General features: G+C 33.0%; 2 protein-coding genes across 2 annotated transcripts; one reads left to right on the forward strand and one right to left on the reverse strand.

Moving 5' to 3' along the window:
• The first annotated feature begins 3,624 nt into the window (after positions 1-3,624).
• LOC145306480 (uncharacterized) lies at positions 3,625-6,439 on the forward strand. Its single transcript, XM_080148598.1, has 3 exons — positions 3,625-4,168; positions 5,285-5,471; positions 5,876-6,439. The coding sequence occupies exons 1-2, from the start codon at positions 3,654-3,656 to the stop codon at positions 5,469-5,471; spliced, it is 702 nt and encodes a 233-aa protein (XP_080004724.1). The 5' UTR covers positions 3,625-3,653; the 3' UTR covers positions 5,876-6,439.
• A 1,397-nt stretch (positions 6,440-7,836) lies between these two features.
• On the reverse strand, positions 7,837-20,330 carry LOC145305340 (uncharacterized). Its single transcript, XM_080146957.1, has 12 exons — positions 20,203-20,330; positions 19,288-19,361; positions 18,520-18,590; positions 16,811-16,923; positions 16,088-16,235; positions 15,396-15,458; positions 13,742-13,816; positions 13,166-13,243; positions 11,545-11,645; positions 10,627-10,786; positions 9,671-9,744; positions 7,837-8,841 (listed from the first exon to the last, which is right to left on the reverse strand). Exons 1-11 carry the CDS (start codon positions 20,328-20,330, stop codon positions 9,688-9,690), a joined length of 1,068 nt encoding a protein of 355 aa, XP_080003083.1. The 3' UTR covers positions 7,837-8,841; positions 9,671-9,687.
• Positions 20,331-20,594: the final 264 nt, after the last annotated feature.

Genomic DNA, 20,594 nt, shown 5'->3' on the forward strand with positions numbered 1-20,594 from the left:
TATTTTTGTGACGTTACAAAAATCCATCTCTTTTTAGGGGTTTCCTTTCCCACCTCCCCTCTCATCCTTCGATTTTTGTTACGTCACTAAGAAAAAAGGTTAGACACTATTACTAGGTTCAGTTATGCTCATAAGCAGCACCAAAAAGTTTTTGTTTTTCAAAAAGACAGACAGAATGAAAGACAAAAGGACAGACAGAAGGACAGACAGAAGAGCAGACAGAAGGACAACCAAAAGCACAGACAGAAGGACAGACAGAAGCACAGACAGAAGGACAGACAGAAGAGCAGACAGAAGGACAAACAGAAGGACAGACAGAAGGACAGACAGAAGGACAGACAGAAGGACAGACAGAAGGACAGACAGAAGGACAGACAGAAGGACAGACAGGAGGACAGACAGAAGAACAGACAGAAGGACAGACAGAAAAACAGACAGAAGGACAGACAGAAGGACAACTGAAGGATAGACAGCAGGACAGACAGAAGGACAGACAGTAGGACAGACAGAGGGACAGACAGAAGGACAGACAGAAGGACAAATTGAAGGACAGACAGAGGGACAGACATAAACTCAGAGGTACAGACAGAAGGACAGATAGAAAGACAGACAGAAGGACAGACAGAAGGACAGACAGAAGGTCAAACAGAAGGACAGACAGAAGGACAGACAGATGAACAGACAGAAGACAGACAGAAGGACAGACATAAAGACATACAGAAAGACAGACAGAAAGACAGACAAAAAGACAGACAAAAATACAGACAGAAATACAGACAGAAAGACAGACACACAGACAAAAAGACAGATAGAAAGACAGGCAGAAAGACAGACAGAAAGACATACAGAAGGACAGATTAAAGGACAGACAGAAGGACAACATAAGGACAGACAGAAGCACAGACTGATGGACGGACATAAGACATACATAAAGACAGGTAAAAGGACAGACAGAAGTACAGACAGAAGGACAGATAGAAAGTCAGACAGAAGGACAGACAGAAGGACAGACAGAAGGACAGACAAAAGGACAGACTGAAGGACTAAACTTGGAACACAGTAATAGTGTCTGACAGATTATGACGTAACAAAAAAAATTAGCCAATGAGAGGCCGTTATTGACCAATGCAAGGGTAAAATTTATAGTGGCCTCTCATTGGCTAATTTTTTTTTGTTACGTCATAATCAGTCAGACACTATTACTGTGTTCCTAAACTGGTTTTGTTGCCCTGAGGGCCGGAATGCCCGGAGTAAAATGACTGTTATGATTTTTATTATAATATTCGTGGAAAATTGCCTGTAATTCGGTGCTATACATGATTTTTTTAGTATTGCTGAGAACAGGTTCTAATCCACCGGATATTAATCAGTTTCCGTTACTGGAACCAAAAAAAAATACGAACAAGAGCGTACTTTGAATATGAAAGCGTTACAAAATACATAGACTTACATTTTACCCCCCTTACCATCCCATGGTAATAATAAAACAAGGATGACAAGATCCATAAGTAGCGAAGCGCAAAAAAAGCGCTGATGGGAATACGTACCAGTAGATTAAAAGAGTATTTGTTAAAATCAAGATATTTTGGAGAAAATGCACGAAATCTCATTTTTTATTATATGAAATGATGTCTGACAGACCGACGGTCAAATTGAATTACATACTGGATGCTCAGAACAATAGAAAAATTAATTTTGATGCTTTCATCCACAAAATGCTTTAAAATCGAACCAAATAAAATTTATTGGGAAAAATGTGAAAAATAGAGAAAAAAGAAAAAACTGAGGTGGATTCTTAAAAAAACTTTCTGGCTCACTGGCTCACCAAAACCAGTGATGATCGTTGAAAATTGTTGTGAAAAATCCTCTAAAATCACATAAAAAAATCTACTAAAATTAAACAAATCTTATTTTAATAACCTTTTTATGATCTTATTTATTTTTTGTAGATTTAAAAAAAAATTTTTTAGCAAGCCTCACTGATTTTAGTGAGCCAAATAGTTTTTTAAGAATCCACCTCGGCTAAAGAGTAATTCGGCCGCCATGGATGTTTTTTAAAGTGACGTGAGATTTTATTTTGACATTCTTAACTACAACATTTTTGAAAATCTATCTTTAGACACTAATGATATTTGGGAAAATGTGAAAAATATAAAAATAGCCAAAAACATCTTTAAAAGCAGTCCGACTGCAATGGATGTTTTCTTTAAACGACGGGAAATTCAATTTTGATATCCCTATCGAAAAAATTTAAAATCGGAATATAAACACCAAAGATATGAGGAAAAATTTAAACAATAAAAGAATAGACAAAAACCTGCTAAAAGCAGACCAAACGCAATAGATGATTTATAGTTGATTATTCTTCTTGGTGATGTTATTGTTGACAAAAAAGTTTCAGCATTCTATCTTTCATGGGAGCCGAGAAAATCACGATTCCCCCAATGTGTCTCTTAAGAATAGACGGAGGACGGACATTGTGAATTGTAGAGTAGCTTCGCTACCAAAAAACTTTCTATCGTGTGGTGAGCTGTGAGTATGGTACCACTTTTAGGGGCTTACATAATGTGCCTTGTTACCTTTTAAAACAGTTAAATTTTAATTTTATTTTTAGCAGTTTTTTATTTATGTAAAAATCTTATAACGAAATTTTTTTTCTTTATCTGAAGCTAAAGATCTCGGAAAGGGTTGGTCCGAATTATTTTTTTTTCGACACACCTTATAATATAAATAAGTGATGGTCTTGAGCTATATTCTCGATTTCACGTCCTTTTTCCCCCTTAATTAAAAATGGATAATTTTCTGTCTTTTCTATAGAGCCTTAAAATTCTGAACGAAGAACACATTGTATCGATCTCAAAGTCGCATAAAAACGAATTAGGTCTATTTGAAAAATATTGGCAGAAGATAAGTTTATCTACAATTAATTTTTACCATATTGAAACGATGTCTTTTTGTTCGTTCGTCTGGGTCTCTCTAACTGTTGTGCTTAATAATAACCTTCCTTGTATTTATTCGAATCAGGTGGATAGGAACCGGTTCTCATCCATACGAAAAAAAACTATGTCTAGTATCGTATTATTTCCAGCTTTCTACGAATATAAAAATGTACAATTATAAGATCAAAACTAGTTTTAATCTTATAATTGTACATTCCATATCCGCAAAAAGCCGTTTATAATACGATGCGAGAAATAACTATTAAATAATATACTTTGCTTTTAAGCTAGTTTTTTTTCTTATAAAGAAGTGAAAAACTAAACTTATGTTTTTTTATATTAGAAGAACCATTTTGCCTCTAACTTTTGTGCCAATTAAATAAACAAAACTGTAAAATAATAATAAAATGATAAAATTCTTAAACAAAACTGTTATCATTATATGGGCGAAATAGTTTTCCTTTAGATTCAATTTTATGATGAAATATGGGATGGGTGTTCGTCTGTGTGTCTCTTAAGATCTCTTAAACTATTATTCCAATAGCGCTTTATTCCTTTTATGGATTATTTTTGGTCCAAGTGAAATTAACCTTTACAAAAGTTTACATTAGCTATTTTTAGAAATTCAAGCCAAAATGCGCGAACGTATATATTGGGTATCAAAAAGTATATAAACGGTACAAGATATTAATACAACCATCATTTACACTCAAGATGTTGCGCTTTGTGGTTGTATCCTCTGCTCTTGTTTGTGTGGCCAATGCAAGGCCTCAAACCTTTGACACCTCAAAGGGAGAAAAGCCATTTACCTTTGATGTTTCTAAGGACCCTTATGCTTATGCATTTGATGTGTCAAAGGATCCTTACGCATACACTTTTGACGTTCAGAAAGATCCTTATGCATATACTTTTGATGTGTCTAAGGATCCTTATGCCTATACCTTTGATGCCAACACGGATCCCTACAAGTACACTTATGACCACTCCAAGAACCCCTACCTGTATGACCCTGCTAAGGATCAGTTTGCTGGACAGAACGGCGGAGCCGCTGGAAGTGCTTCCATTGGCGAACTTTTGGACACACTTAATGTTCTCACCAAGAGCACTTTGTTCACTGAGCTGTTGAACCTTGGCGACAACGACTGCCAGATCCTGCAAGACCCTGAGGTCATCAGCGAGGCTAACGCGGTTGTTCAGGCCAGAAGAGGCGAGCTTGAGGCTGCTTTCAGGTAAAAAAAATAATACAAATAAGAAGCTTTTTTAAGGGCCTAGTAAAAATGACATCTTACTGGCCTTCAATTGGTCAATTCAAAATGTATAATGGCCTGTCATTTGTAATTTAGTCTGTGTGTTGGCCTATTATTGTATGACGTCATTTTTTATAGGCACTATAAAAGCTTCCCAAATATTTTAAAGTCTTATTCATTTTATTTGTCTTACTTGCTATTTCTTGTTAGATACTCTTTTTTAAAAGCGAAGCTTTTCTATAATTAGGGTCGGTCCGTCCGTACGTCCGTCCGTAACGGATAGCTTTTTTCGTTAATTTAGGCATGTTAGAATTGTCCTATCGATTTCAAACTTTGCATGGAGATTCCTGTAGTAGTTAGGTACAATTTAGAAAGCGTAGCAACTCTATAATCACTACCAGAATGTCTGTACGTCCATTTTAAACATGTTGATTTTTTACTTTTTTAACAACAAATTTTTATGTGATCTAATTATCCGATTGATCTGATTTTTGGTATACTGATTCCTGGGACAAAAAAATTCAATATCATAATCGAAGCAACTCTATAATCAAGTCCTAAAAATGTAAGTATGTCCATAAACATTATCCTGTATCAAGCCGTTTTTCAACAAATACTTACAATTTTGCTCGACTCTTATATACATTTATATTCTGATTATTCACTTCAGACACTATACAAGCCTTAATGTCCGTTTGTCCTTCCATTATAGAGCTTCGCTTTTATGGATGTTGTCATCCTTGTTAAAATTACAAAACGAGTGATTAAATTGATATAATTGCTTTACCGACAGACAAGCCAATAGACCAAGTCAATGTGAGGGAAAGGATATATATTATTACTTGGATCTTACACAAGATTATCATGTTCTATAATAAAGTGAAACTTGTAGCTTGCTAAAATAACGGTAACTTGTATCCACCACCTTTACCCCATCCCCTTTCCTTCTACTGGATGAACGAACAGACCAATAAATGAGTTCCATGTTAGCAACCCAATTTGACAAGTAACCCCTCCCCTCTGATTTAAATCAAAACAAGACAGAATTTTAAAATAATTTAATTTGTGTTAAATTAATTTAATTCTTTGTTACTTAAGATCTCTGCCAACCCAACAAGCCAGATCTGTTCCCGTTCCCGGTCGTCCCGGCGTGTACGCCGCCGCTCCTAGTCAGCCGGCCGCCGCTCCCGGCGCCACTATCCGCCAGCTGTCCGCCACTGTCGGTGTGATTGAACCATTTGTACCTGTCATCAAGCAGTTGTTCTCATGTGACTTCAGCTCTTAGGTAAAATTTTCATACTTCTGCGCGCGTGTGTGTGTGTATTCATAAGCGCTAAGTCACATGTATCAATGACGTTTTATTTCCAGCTAGAAAATTAACAACAAAAAGTATCTTAGTGTAGTAACTTGATTATATTCTTAAAATATTACTTTTTTTATGGTCAAACTTATTTGTCTTATAATATCTTATTTATTTTCTTAAAAACTAGGGGTACTTTTATTGAATTTTGGTTGGTTGTTTTCAAACCAAATATGCCCAAACTTATTAACTACGATTTTTAAACTGCAGAAGGGGTAATTTTGTTAAGCATTATTAGTTATGTATATCAATGAATTAATCCCTTGAAATCTCTTAAGAAAAATGAAGGAGTTCTTTTAATTTATATTGATACTAAATTCATTTTTTAGATTGATAATAAATATGAGGCCAAAGATGAAACGAGAAACAACCATTGCTGCAATATTCATTCTTAATATCTTATTTATTTTGTTTGAATTTTTCATGTTAAAATAATATATGTCATAATACATGCATTTTAAAATTTTATATATAAATTTAAAATTTTCTACATAATTTAAAAATCAAAACCTCATGTGTTCTCAAACTTTTTAAAAGTCTGATATTAATTTTTACAATATGGCTTCGAAACAGATTAATTTTTGATTCTTCGTCATGCTGAAAAATCATGTATCGCATCGTATTACAGACAAATTTCCACGAATAAGAAAATACCATTAAATTGATTCCAGTTTTGTTGGCCAGGGCCTTCGGCCCCTCGGAGCTAAAAAAACTGGTTAATTTTATGATTTTATATAATATCCGCGGGAAGCTGTCTATAACACGAGGCGATAAATAACTATTTTTACTACCATTAAAAAAAAACTCAATGCAAATTATGTATTTAAGAATAATAATAAATTATGTATATGTAATATGTTTTCTTATTAAAATATATGATTTCATAAAAAAAACGTTGATTTTTTAATGACAAAAATTTGTAAATCTGTAAACAAGGGAGGTAGAGGACATTGGACTAGAAATTTTACTGGTACCCAAAGATTTAAAAACATGACATCTTATTGGTTAAATCAACAACTTTGAGTACTTTATTAAATCTTGATTGGTTGGTTCAAACAAAAACAGTTAAAACTATATTTTTAAACTAAGGAAGGGTCATTATTGTTTCTCATCGTTAGGGATTAAAATCAATTTATTGCCTGTTATCTTATCCCTTAAAGGGCGAATATAGGTTTGATATAATATGAGCTTATTTCAAAGGTGACATTATATAGATTATAAATAACTTAAAGATATTGACATATCTAATTGTATAAGTCTGTTTATAGCTTTTATAGCTTAAAACCTGTCCATCTCAAGATAATATTATGTAATTAGTGTGGTTCCCTAAGAACTCAAACACCCTAGCATCACACAAGGCTTCGTAGCAAGGTTGACTTAAAAAGCTTTCGTTAAAGGATAGTCGTAATAACGTGGAAACCAATTAATCAGGGGTAAATATACCCATCTTCTACCTTCATACAAATTATATAAAGTAAAATATTTTAAATTTTAAAAAAACATCAAATAATGTAAAAAGTAAAAAAAAATAATCGATAAAATTTTCTTGGAGGAAGAATGATTTCAAATCCCTGTTTTTTTAAGGTTCGTGTGTGTGTGTTAAAATTGCGTACATGAGGGTTTTTATATTTTCCAGAATTAACCAATGATCTTTGTATAGAAAATAAACTTTAAGACGTATTATTTACCCTAGTCAAAACTATTGGCGCACTTTTACGCAAATTATTTGTAAGCTTTTTAAAAATTGAATTAAAGAGTATATAATCTAAAATAATAAACATTTGAATTATCATTTAAGATGCGTGCCATTGTAATAGTCAATCAAACTTAAACAAAATAGTCAAAAAAAAGTCTTGTAAAGGGCTAAAATAAACCGTTTGTCGTCAATCTCATTTATCATATGTTCAATTGAAACAGAAAATTGCAAAATCTACTTAAGGATATTTTTGAATTTTTAAATTTGGCATAGATATTCTAAAAGTATGAAATGGCACCTTTCATATAAGCTCATATCATATCGAACCTATATTCGCCCTTTAAGATACCTGCTAAGCACACTACAGTCTGCAGTGACAGATAGCTAGTGGTCCGTGAAGATACACAATTTTGAAAAGTACAAAGACAAATAATACTGCCTCTGAAAGTTTAAATAATGATTTGTTTAATAAATTTCTTTGCTTTGTAAGCTACTAGCGGCTACGCCCCTAGAGGTCTCTAGGGCGCTTAAGAGAAACAGACGAATATTTTAAAATATAGAGTAGCTACGCTACAAAAAATAGATAACTTAAAGTGTTCAATATATAATTTATTATATATTATAATTAACAAAAATATACATCTTAAGAATAAGCATAGTGTATGGGAAGACCAAAATAGTGTAGGTACAAAAATAAACAAAGCAAAGCTCACTAAAATATATTGTCCGACAGACGAACGTGAAATAAGTAACAAGGCATTTGATAATCAACAGTAGTTTGAACTAATATTCCATGTATATGGGGCTAAATACATAAATACTTACATTTTACAGATACTTCGCTTACAACATTATGTCCAATCGCCTCATAAATTAATCAAAAAAAGTCAACTGAATATGAAAAAATACCATAAATTTTTCTTTAAAAGCTTTAAAATCAATATTTATAACGTACTGACCATTTGCTAATGATTAAAAAATTGCTATGTTTTCTATATTTTACCTGATTTTTACAGGAATCATCATGGCTATTTTGAAAACGATAGGACAATACTAACATGCCTAAATTAATTATAGAACTATCCATTACAGACGGACGGACAGACCTACCCAAACTTTAGAAAAGCTTCGTTTTTAACAAAACAAAAAAATCATATACGGTCATAACAAGAAAAAATTAAACAATAAAAAAAATCACATTTAGTAAATATTATTTAGGGTTAGATAGAATATAATAAATATCTACAGTTGAAAACTTTTCACATCAATAGTCTTTATTTACACAAGGATTGATTTTATTTATAATAGTTGGAGCATTACAATTTGTTGACAATTGTCTTATCAATTAAGATCCCTAAATATATGATTCTCAAAATTAATGTATTGCAACAACGTATTACAGACAATTTTCCACGTATATTAAAATAATAATCATAAAATTAAAACCAGTTTTGTTAGCCTGGGCCATTAGTCCTCTCGGGGCTAACAAAACTGGTTTTATTATGATAATTTTCATTTTTATGTCCGAAGAAAGATGTCAATAGCCGTCCAGGTTCATCTTGAAATATGGATATGGGTGGTTGCTACTTTTTTCTGTATCTGAAATTATATAAATCAATAATTAAAAAAAATTATTATCTTTTTTTTTTGGGGGGGGGGGGGTTGGCAGGGATTTAATTTTTTCTAGTCATGATTTCTCTTGATAGGGTGTTGGTCCTATCCCACAAAATAAGTACCTATGAAAAGCTACATTGAAAAGAAGATCATTCGGTACAAACAGACAGAAGAAAAACTAACAGACATCCTGATTAAAATTGTTTATTAGAAAATTTCAACCATAAAAAAAATATCTTAAAAAGAAATTATATCATATGAAAACGAAAGTTCAAAAACACTTCTTTTGACTTTAAAAATAATTATTCCATTCATGCTAAGGCTACTATGGACACCATTCTACTATATGGTGCTGCTTTTTTCTGTTCTGTATCTAAAATTAACATTGTTTTTTAAAGAGCAAAAAATCTACAAAAATAAAATCTAAATCTTCGAAACCTGAGGTGAATTCTGAAAAAAAATATTAATTTTGCCTCACTATTTTAGTGAGGCAAAATGCCAAAAAAGTTTTAAAACAAAAAAATTTATATCCTGATTAAGTTTAAGTTTAACTTTAGCTTTGAAAAATTATTTTTTTTGGCGCTGCTAATGAACTAATTTTACTTTTACTAATTTTGCTTTTTAAATTATATTTTTTTATGGGGGGGGGGGGGGGTGGAAGTGGTAAAATAAGAGTTTACAAAGGTTTGGTAAGTAAGGGAGGGGGGGGGGGGGTAATGTATTTATAAAAATATGTTGTTTTCTTCCGTGGTTGGGGGGTGCATATAGCTTTACACCCCCCCCCCGTCGTTGCTTGTTAACATTAGATTTATACCTGTCTTTAAATGGTTGTTAAATGGATTTCTGGAATGGTTCCAGGAGTATTGACGGAAACTTTTCCTGCAGAGCCTAAAGTAAAATTCCTATATATTAAAGTAACTGGATGTCTGTATGTCTCTTTAATTAACCACTAGACCAATATACCCAATCCTCAAAGTAATCTATTCCGGAAAAAAATACTCCTTCCCGCAAACCATTTTTAAAAGCGAAGCTTTTCTATAATTGAGGTCTGTCCGTCCGTCTGTACGTCCGAGACGGATAGCTTTTTTCATTAATTTAGGCATGTTAGAATTGTCCTATCGATTTCAAACTTTGCATGGTGATCCCTGTAGTAGTTAGGTACAATTTAAAAAGCGTAGTAACTCTATAATCATTATCAAAATGTCAGTACGTCCATTTTAAACATGTTGATTTTTTAACTTTTTTAAAAACTAATTTTTATGTGATCTAATTATCCGATTGATCTGATTTTTGGTATACTGGTTCCTAGGACAACAAAGTACAATATTATAAGCGAAGCATCTCTATAACCAAGTCCTAAAAATGTAAGTTAAACATAAACATTATCCTGTATCAAGCAGTTTAAAATTTAATTACAATTTTATACATTTATATTCTGATTATTCAGTTCTGAAACTCTATAAGTTTTAATGTTCATTTGTCCTACCATTTCAAAGCTTCGCTTTTATAGATGTTGCCATCCTTGTTTTCCTACTTATATATGTGGCTTGACCACACATCTATAAGGCTCAAGTTTCAAACGTTTCAGCCACTAATTGTAATCTACAAAAAAAGTAATTTTCTGTATTATAGATTGCGATGTACATTAATTTAACATTAAATGTTTTAAATTGTGATAGGTTAGTTTAACTAGTAACGTATAAACTTTTCAACCACTAATCTTAATCTAAATAAGGGTTAATTTAGTTTAACATCATTGGAATTCTTTACCTTTAAAGTTGTATAAATAGGTGATTGCGTTGTTATTGTAGATGCTATATTTCTTATTTGAGTTTCTTCGTGCTTTGGCAGTGAATCATTCTTTGGATTTATTATTTCTTTTTTTCTACCCCTCGCCTGCTCTATTGACCCAGATCTTAGCATTTCAAACCTTAAAAAATTTTATTTTATAAAAATGTCAAACATTTTTCTATTTTTTTTTTCATTGTATATATAGAGGGAAACAAAATCTAATAGATATTTCTGGTTTGGCTTTGAAACCGATTTATAACCGCTGGAAGCATATTATTGAAGCAGATAAGTAATTTAAAACCATAACAGACTTTTTGTAAAAATAAAAAAAGCATAAAACTATCCAAGGGCCTATATGAGGCATTCCTAAAATGGAAAACTTAATAGGTTCAGTAGTTTAAAGGTTTCGTATTTTAGATTTAAAAGAAAAATTAAATAAAAAATTTTTTTTTGGAGAGAGGGAAATATATTTTTTTTTTGGTGGGGGGGGGGGGGTAGTCGACCCCACTGTTTTGATTTTAGTTTTAAAAAGAAAAAATTTTTTTTGTGGGGGTTGGGGGTGTCCCACCCCCCAAGAAAATATAAACCTTCCCGAGACCTATGAGAAGCTACCCTGTAAAGGAGAACCCGATCGGTTCAGTGGTTAGCGAGATCCTTCGCTACAAACAGACAGACAAAGAGACAGACATCGTTCTACTTTGTATTATAGACTAGTTACTTTGCCCCTAGGATCTAAAGGAGAGCGAGGGCGTTCTTGAAAATTGTTTAAAACCACCCATAAACATATATCAAGATTCCCTGAAAAAGCACAAGCAATCTGGAGTAGTTTTCAATGATATCTTAAGTTCAGACAAAAATACCTTACTACTTTATATAATAAGAGAGTAGAAAACTTACTTTTTCATCATGGGAAATGGGGTGGAGGATCCAAAAACTAAATTAGCCTCCACATTTGGTTTCTTCATCACAAACAACCACGGGGAGGGGGAGGTCACGCCCTACAAAATATATATTTTTAAAAGCGAAGCTTTTCTATAATTAAGGTAGGCCCGTCCGTCAGTAACGGTTAGCTCTTTTTAGAAATGCTAGAATTGTCCTATCGATTTAAAACTTTGCAGGGTGATTCCTGTAGTAGGATTTAGAAAGCGTAGCAACTCTATAATCGTTACCAGAATGTCCGGATGTCCATTTTGAACAAATTGATTTTTAATTTTTAACAGCATATTTTTATGTGATATAATGATTTATCTGATTTTTTAATTACTGATTCCTAGGGCAACAATATTAATCTATAATTAAGTCTTAAAGATGTATGTATGTCCTTAAACATTATTCTGTATTTAAGTAGCTTTTCAACATTTACTTAAAATTTTGTTTCGACTTTATAGATTTATATTCTGATTATTCATTTCTGACACTCCACAAGTTTCAATGTTTGTTTGTACTACCATTTCAGAGCTTCGCTTTTAGGGATGTTGTCATCCTCGTTTTACAGAGATCTGAAGGGATAAGACAAAGGCCGATAAATTGATGTACATAATCAATGGTTAAACACAAATTGATCTCTTTTGTAGGTTACATTTAATGGTTGAAACGTTTGGACAGCTTAATGAACCAAACTATCGGAATTCAATAAAAATACGCAAAGTTGCTAAGACAACGAATAAGACAACATTATAATAAAATTTTGAGGACTAGTGTAATAAACAGTCCAATGTCCCCTCCCTCCTTAATTTATTATCATCCCCATTGGGAGAGATAGGACATTGGACTGTAAATTAAACTGGTACCCAATGTTTTATAAACACCATTTCATATTTGCTAGCATAATACTTTGATCTGAAAACAGTAAAAGTGTCTAACTATGACGTCAGAAAAAATTAACAATTAACCAATAAGAAGCCAGTATTCACTGTGGTAAAATATATAGCGGCCTCTCATTGGCTAATTGTTATTTTTTTCTGACGTCATAGTTCGACACTTTTACTGTTTTCCTTTGATCTTGATTGGTTTGTTCAAACTAGAAGTATCCAAACTTTTCAATCAGTTTTTTTTATCTTCGGAAGGTGTTATTTTGGGGATGTATATTGTTTATCTTCCTTTGTCTTATCCCTAAGGTTCCCTGCATCATTCATGGAGCACGAGTTAAGAAAGGGTGAAAATATGAAGATCATTGGTGGAAAAGTTTGGAATTTTTTGTATAAGTTCCGAAGACGACATTTGTTTTGTCGGAGAATGAAATTTGTGTGCGGCATTGTTTATGTTGTAGTCTTGTACAGACCAATCACTAATTGTACAGAGCAATCCCTTTGATTGTACGGCACTTATCTGGAAGTCCTAACTGTGTATGATAACGAGTAGCGCCTGTTTTGAGCCAAAGCGACAAAGCAGTAGTAATAACAACTTTTAACGTCTTTTGTGATGACGGAGTTTATGTCCAAGATTCGAACCCATCACCACCCTAACGACAGTTTTGATTTACTCGCGGCTGGTGATCCCTGTAAGCCAGATAATATACCTGTTTATACAGAGACCCTTGATGTTCGGGATATTCAATTTTCTTCATAAACGGCTTCGCCTTCTTTATAAACAGTTCCTTGTTTTAAATAAAATATAGATTTTTCATGTAGCTGCGGAAAGTATCATGTGTGACGTCATAAAATAAGTTTATAAGGGAGGAATGAGAGGAGAGGTAGGAAAGGACACCCCTAAAAAAGAGATGGAGTTAGACGTATTTTTATGACGTCACACATGACACTTTCCGCAGTTGCATTTTTAATGGTTTCGTTCAGTTCTGTAGATCCACAAATAGATAAAATAAAATAATAGTTATTTCTCGCATAGTATTATAATCAGCTTTCCGCGGATATAAAATGTACAATTATAAGATTAAAACCAGTTTTTTTGCCTGAGATGCCCAATGCACGGGCTGATTTTACTCCTATGATTGTATATTTTTATATTCGTAGAAAACTGGATATAATACGATGCTAAACATAGTTTTTCGTATGGATGAGAACCGGGGTTTCGAATGAATACAAGAAAATTTTAAATAACAAGACTTAATAAAAAGTAAATTATTACAATTTTTTACCTTGATGGCATTGTTGTGAATAGATTTCATGAAGTTGGGCTTCACTTTGATCCGCCGTCTCAGATAGGTTTTTCCCTGTTACAAAAATAATCTATAATATAAAGTAAAACGATTTCTGTCTGTCTATTTGTTTGTTTGTAACGAAGGATCTCGCTATTTTCAGGGAGGGTAAAACCACCCTCCCCAGAAAAATCGGCAAAAATAAAAAAAAACGCCGCCCTGCGGACATTTTTGCAATTAACTAAAAAACATAAATAATGTCATCTATCGGCGAAAAGAATATTTTTGGTAATTAGCGGATTTTAAAATAGATTGAAAAGAAACAATTTAAGTGTCCCTAGAGGCCTCTAGGGGCGTAACCGCTAGTTATAATATGAATGAATATGTATAACAAAAAAGCACAATAAATTTTCCGGGTCTGATAAGAAGGTCAAAAAACACCCAACAACAGTTAGTAAAACTGGTTCTATAACAATGGATGTAGAATATATGTGGATGTTATGACAAGGGAAACATTGTCTTCAAAATAGGTTGCTTTATCCCCTGTCATTTATTGGTTAGTTCATTCACCCTAATTACAGTTAGACTTAATAATCACTTCTGACTGGAAGCTTACTCACACTTTTACGGATTTTTAACACAACCTACCTCCCCCTCTATTATAGAAATTGTATTACAGGGTCTGATTAAAATTTTGTCATTGTTATAAAAAAATTTTAGAAATCCACAAAAACAGAATCGAATATTTCTAACAAAAAACGTGTCCTAACTTTTTGTGACTAGCTAGTCGGTGCTTTTAGTAAGTAGTAGATGTAAAATGATCCATAGAATTTAGATATGCAATCGTTTTTTTTGTAGGCCTCTTATTTTGAAGTAATTCAAGTTAGAAAAAAAATTTGGTTTTAAGGTACTAAAACGCAACAAAAAAAGAATAAGATTGCCATTATGAGCAAAAATAGTTCTTTAATTTGACACCTTACTTCTTTAATTATGTTGATCAATTATTGAAAAAATCTATTTCATTGAATCAAAACTTTGAACGTTGGGAGCTCGTCACGAATGGGTTAAACCAAAATCACAAAAGTTAGGACACGTTCTTTAAAAACAGCATTGCCTGCTATCGGCTAACGAAAGACTTAAAATTACGTTCGTTACAACAGGTACAAGAAGACCTATAAATTATATGTAGGACGTATGGTTACGGACCCAACATGTAAAATCCTCAGATAAAAAAACTCAAAGCATCAGACTTTTAAATTCATTCAACGTTTCAAGGGCAAAATTGCCCTCATCATCAGGAATGTTTTTCGTCCTTGTACATTGTTAACAAAACACAAATTGAAACTCATTATATAAAATAAATTATATGAAATAGCCAAGAACCTGCATTAATGAACAAGGAACGCCAGGCTAGAAAAAAAAAACGCACCAAACTTTTGGGATAATATGAGTCTTTAAATTATGAATCAATTATGTGTTAAACTAGTTGCTTCGCCCCCAGCCTCTAGGGAGGGTGAAGAGGTCAAGAAAATATTATAAAACCACACCAAGACATTAATAAAGAATCTGTGAAAAGTACAACCGAGTAAAACAACCACTTTCTGAGATATTTAGCTTCCGACAAAAAAACTTACTACTTTATACTATAGGATACCTCTATTTCTTCTATTTCAGCTTTAGACAACTTTCTATCAAATTTCTTTCCATTTTCTGGTTTCTTAATTTACAAAAATATACTTTATTTTTAGCAGTTACTTTTAAAGCGGCTTTTTTTTGGCGGCTTAGCTTCTAAATTAAAGCCACTTGACTTGCCGCACGAAAAATATTTTTGAATACAAAACTATCTATTTGTTTGGGTTTTTATACATAGGTCCTGGCAATGTTTATTACTTTTTCTTGGGAGGGTGATGGAATCCTCTCATACCACTCCCCCCTCCCGAAAAAAAGTAATAAACATTGCCAGGAATTATGTTTATAATGCTACACTGAAAAGGAGAAACATATCGATTCAGTGGTTAGTGAAATCCTTCTGTACAGACAGACATGCATAATTGTTACTGTATATAAGGGTTATTAAAGATTTGTTAATATAATATGATTTATACATTTTCTGTCATATTAAGTAAATGTAATGATCAGAATCTGTTATTCAGCCAATTAATTCCATTTGAAGTTGCTGAAAATGAAATATGTTGTTGGCGTAGAGTCGGCGTAAAAATTGTTTTTTTTTGTAGTTGAAGGGACGTGGGTAAGAAGGGGGGGGGGAGAAATAAAAAGTAATTTTCAATTTTAATATCCGAGGAAAGTTGTCTACAATACGTGGCGATAAATAGCAATTGAACTCACCAAATATTGTTTATCAGAATGATGAGGATTGTCTTCTTTGTACCTCTCCTGTACATTTGTGTACTTCTGCAGTACTTCATTGAACTTTGGTGGATTTTTGTTGTACTTTTGTGGTACTTCGTTGTGCTTTAGATGATCTTCAGTGTACCTTTTATTTAAAAAATGGATAAGTAACTACATAAAATGTAAGAATTTAAAAAAAATTAAATCACGAAACCTTGAAGACAAGATATGATACAACATGTTTTAATACTAATATTTTTATAGCTTAACTGACAGACCAACGGAACAAGTAAATTATATACTGGATGTTCGTTGGTAGAAGAAATCTTTGGGTCATGGAAAGAAAACGAAGTTACGGGTTTCATCATATATTATTATCACAGTGGCCTTTGAAAGGTTATTTTAGGTTAGGTTAAGTAAATGTTAATGATTGTCTCGCAGGGTTAGAAAATATGCCCCGCAGGAAAAGAAACCCCGCAGAGGCTAGAAATAGGAGAAAAGCTTCTGTTAAAATACGACGAAACCTGAAACTTAGTTTTCTTTCCATTAGCAGGTTTTTCTTCAGACGAATTTTTCCTATCCCAACAATACAGTTTTTAGGCTCCAAAAAATTAAAATGGTGACTTTTTATTTTCCCTAAACTCATCCCTTCCACATTAGAGTCGAAACCTGAAAATCCTCAACTCTCTGACAACTAGCTTACGCGTTTATAGTCCTTACCTGTTGGAAGCCTGGTTATGACTCAATTCTGATGATGAATTTATTTGTTCTTGTTGCTGCTGTCTTTGTTCCTGGGCATAAAAATTAAACCAGGACCGGGGACTTGTCCGAACCTAGGAAAATAACATTTTTTTTTTTTAGGGAGGAGGGCATTTTATTCTCTGAGACCAAAGCGGGGATCTGCAAACGATTTTTATGAGTATAATACATTTCTGGATGATTTAAAATGTATCCTAAGTCTTAAAACCGCTGACGACCAGACGTTCAATTGTATCGAAAATTTATTGAATCAGAACTATGGCTTCATGGTGCTCACAGAAAAGGCATTGAGGAGTAGAATCAGGAACTCTTGACCGTTTTAAAATATCTCGTTCCTAGCCTGAGAAACTCTCAAAAAAAACTCTACAAATTGGACAATTCTCAATAAATCTTTAATAATGGTGGTTTTTTAGTCATTTCTAAGGCTAGGAATGAGATATTTTTCAACGGACAAAAGTCCCTGATTCTACCCCTCTTTCCTGGGAGCCCCATGAAGCCATCATTCTCATTCAATAATTTTTTACTATCATTGACAAATAGCTATACAATTTTATGTCTGGTTGTTGGTAAACGGTTGGTAAATAAAGGGTAAGGAAGCAAAATATGACTTTGACTGACTTATAGTCGGAAATTTATTATATAACTGGGGAAATACACAAAAATATTTGGCCCTCTAGCACTAATAGAAACTGAGATGACTTGAATGTCGTCTTTGCATATTTTTTTATTAATGAAATACATTTTTAAGTGATTGCATTCTAAATATCAGTTTTTTAAAATTCTTTTTCGGTCAGAAATTTTTTTTAAGTTAGTTTTATCTGTTGCACATCCCCTCTTTGTCTAATTCCGATATGAACCCGCCCTATTATCCATCTCTTTTTTAGGGGTTTACTTTCCCACTTCTCCTCTCATCTCCCTCATTTTTATGACTTCACATGTAGATTTTTTTATCGACTTTCTCCCCATACGCAATTTTTGGGAGAGCATTGTAAAGGGGAACCATTTCGGTTCAGCGGTTAGCGAGATTCTTTACTTTTGCAAAATGAGGGGGATAGGTAATTGCATTGAGTTTTACTTTTGGTTATGTTAGGTTATACTAGGTAAATAATATTTCAACAGGGTTAGGGCACCATATGTGTAGGTCCCGCAGGTTAATGTCTTCAGCAGGGGGGGGGGGGGGGGGGGGTTAAAAACCATCCTATCTTTAAAATACTCGCTAGGTATGTTGAGGGAAATGATTATGCTATAATTTTACATCTATAATTCAAAGTAGAACGATGTCCGTCTGTTTGTTTGTTTATACCGAAGGACCTCGCTAACCGCTGAACCGATACGGTTCTCCTTTACAGGGTAACTTCTCATATGAGTTTGGAAGGTTTATAACTATTTTGGAGGATGGTAATACCACCCTCCCCGGAGAAATCGCCTCTAGAAAAAAATACCCCTGTCATTTTTTATTCTTTCTTTAAAACTAAAATAAAAATTGAGGCAGGAGGGGGGGGTCGACTACCCACCCCCCAAAATCCCCCCCCCCCTCATAATTTTTTTTTACTTCCTAAATGTAAAATTAGAAAATTGGGTTATCGAATTCAACTCACCCCTCCTCAAGTGCCCCCAGAGGCCTCTAGGAGCGTAGCCGCTAGTTTTACATAAAATAGAATGTGCTATACCTTTTGAATTGGAACCGGTGTTAGGGCAGTATGATGAACAAGTAAACTGTTTGGTGTAAATGTCGTCGGTACCTACATTTGTAATACTTATAATTCACATGTAAAGAAAAAAATATTCGTATTAATTCCTGTTTTTCAAGAAAAGACATTGTTATCTTTACCAGCAGCCGAGAAACTGCAAAATATGCAGGGATGAGCAGTCAGTCAAAATTTTTACATCCAATGGAGATTAGAGCATGAATATGAATACTTTTTTCTTTTAGACAATAGAGGAAATGGGAAACACTATCAAATGCCATTTCAGGTCAATATATAAATTATTGACTTTTTTATACTACCTAATACTAAAAGTAATTTATAAAAACTAAAACATTACATTGTAAAAAGAGTTTCACAAATTCTATTTATCTGAAATGGTAAAGCAACTCCTATATGTAGTTATGACCGACTGACTGACTGCTAAATGAGTTACTAGCGGCTACGCCCCTAGAAGCCTCTAGGAGCACTTAAGGTGGGAGAGGGAAAAGTCGACCTCATCCCATTTTGAATTTGAGTTTCAAAAGAGTAAAATAAATTTGTTTTGGAGGGGAGGGGGTGAAGACTCCCTCCCTAAAAATAGTTTAAACCTTCCCAGGACCTATAAGAAGCTTCACTGTAAAGGAGAACAATATCAGTTCAGCGGTTAGCAAGATCTTTCGGGACAGACAAAAAAACGCTTACTACTTTATACAACAGGAGGATGGTTTATTAATGTGAATTAATACATTTCCTTAGTGATCAATTTATATGGTTTTTCAGTGTTCTTGTGTCTTGTAAGTTGGGGATAATAATCTTGTATTGGTCTAGTTTTTTTTATATAAATTGAATTAAGTTTAGGTTCTAGTCCATTGAAAGCATATTTTTAGTAATAAATTCACTGGAGTCTTTTTTTTTGGATTTATTTTGAAAATTATTTTAGTGAACATGGCACCATCTTCAGTCTAATGGACAAAAAAACTTATTAATTTAACTTACATATTTAATAATTATAAATAAAGAAATTAGTGAAAATAAAAGATGAAAATGTTTTATTTATTGGAAACGATAAAATATCTAAGTTGGTTGCTTAAACAGATGAAAATTTATCAACTAGATCTTCAATTAAGTAGTGTTAGAATGAAAATAATTCTAAACATTAAAGCTTTTAGATGTATCCCTTTTGATAATTATACAGAGAAGATTATGAATTTTATTATGGTTTTAGGCTATTTCTCAGGAAATGATAAAAATTGGACAACAGACTTTCCTTTTTTCCATAAAATACTAAAGAAAAAAAGGACAGACGAACAGACACAAACACTAATAGAGTAGTTTTGCTACTAAGAAGGAAATATGGGTTGCTTATTAGTGTTCAACTACCAATATATGAAATTTTGTTAGATCTTTAAAGTAAAAGAATAGAGGGGGCACGAGATATATGTAACTCTTCTTATGCAGTGGAGACCCTGTGATGACTTCCAATTGGGTTTTTGAATATCAGCCAATAGTGTTGGAAATATAAACACAAACAAGACGATATAAAAAAGCATAAAGCAATTTGCTAGCAGACGAAAAAGGAACTGACCACAGGGGCCAGGTAGTGAAACATCTATAATTATACATTTATTCTCACATCTTAGAATATAAATCCAATCTATATGGCACCTAGAATGAGTATCTTCCAAAGTTGGGGCGGTTAAAACATCAATATTATTTTGATTGATCTTGTTGGTCTCAGGAGTATATACACCATCTTCAACTACAGTTTTAACAGGATTCCTTAAGAAGCTCATGGAGGGATGAGGGGATATTGAGCTATTTTTTACACTCTAGTCCCCAAATTTTAAAATAAAGTTTTTTTTATTAGTTGGCTTTTGGAGACTTTTGGAGACAAGGGGTAATTTTGTAAATCATCTTTAGGGATGCAAAATTTTTCTAGGATAAGGTATAAGACAATGGATGATGAATTGTTGTATACCTCTAATTATGAGAAACAAGATTTCTTCTTCTCTAAATTAAAATTATTTGTTGACATGTTTAAACTTTAGACATATCAA

The sequence above is a fragment of the Acartia tonsa genome, chromosome 14 (assembly GCF_053477335.1).
Source record: "Acartia tonsa isolate MP-2025a chromosome 14, ASM5347733v1, whole genome shotgun sequence".
Taxonomy (NCBI): domain Eukaryota; kingdom Metazoa; phylum Arthropoda; class Copepoda; order Calanoida; family Acartiidae; genus Acartia; species Acartia tonsa.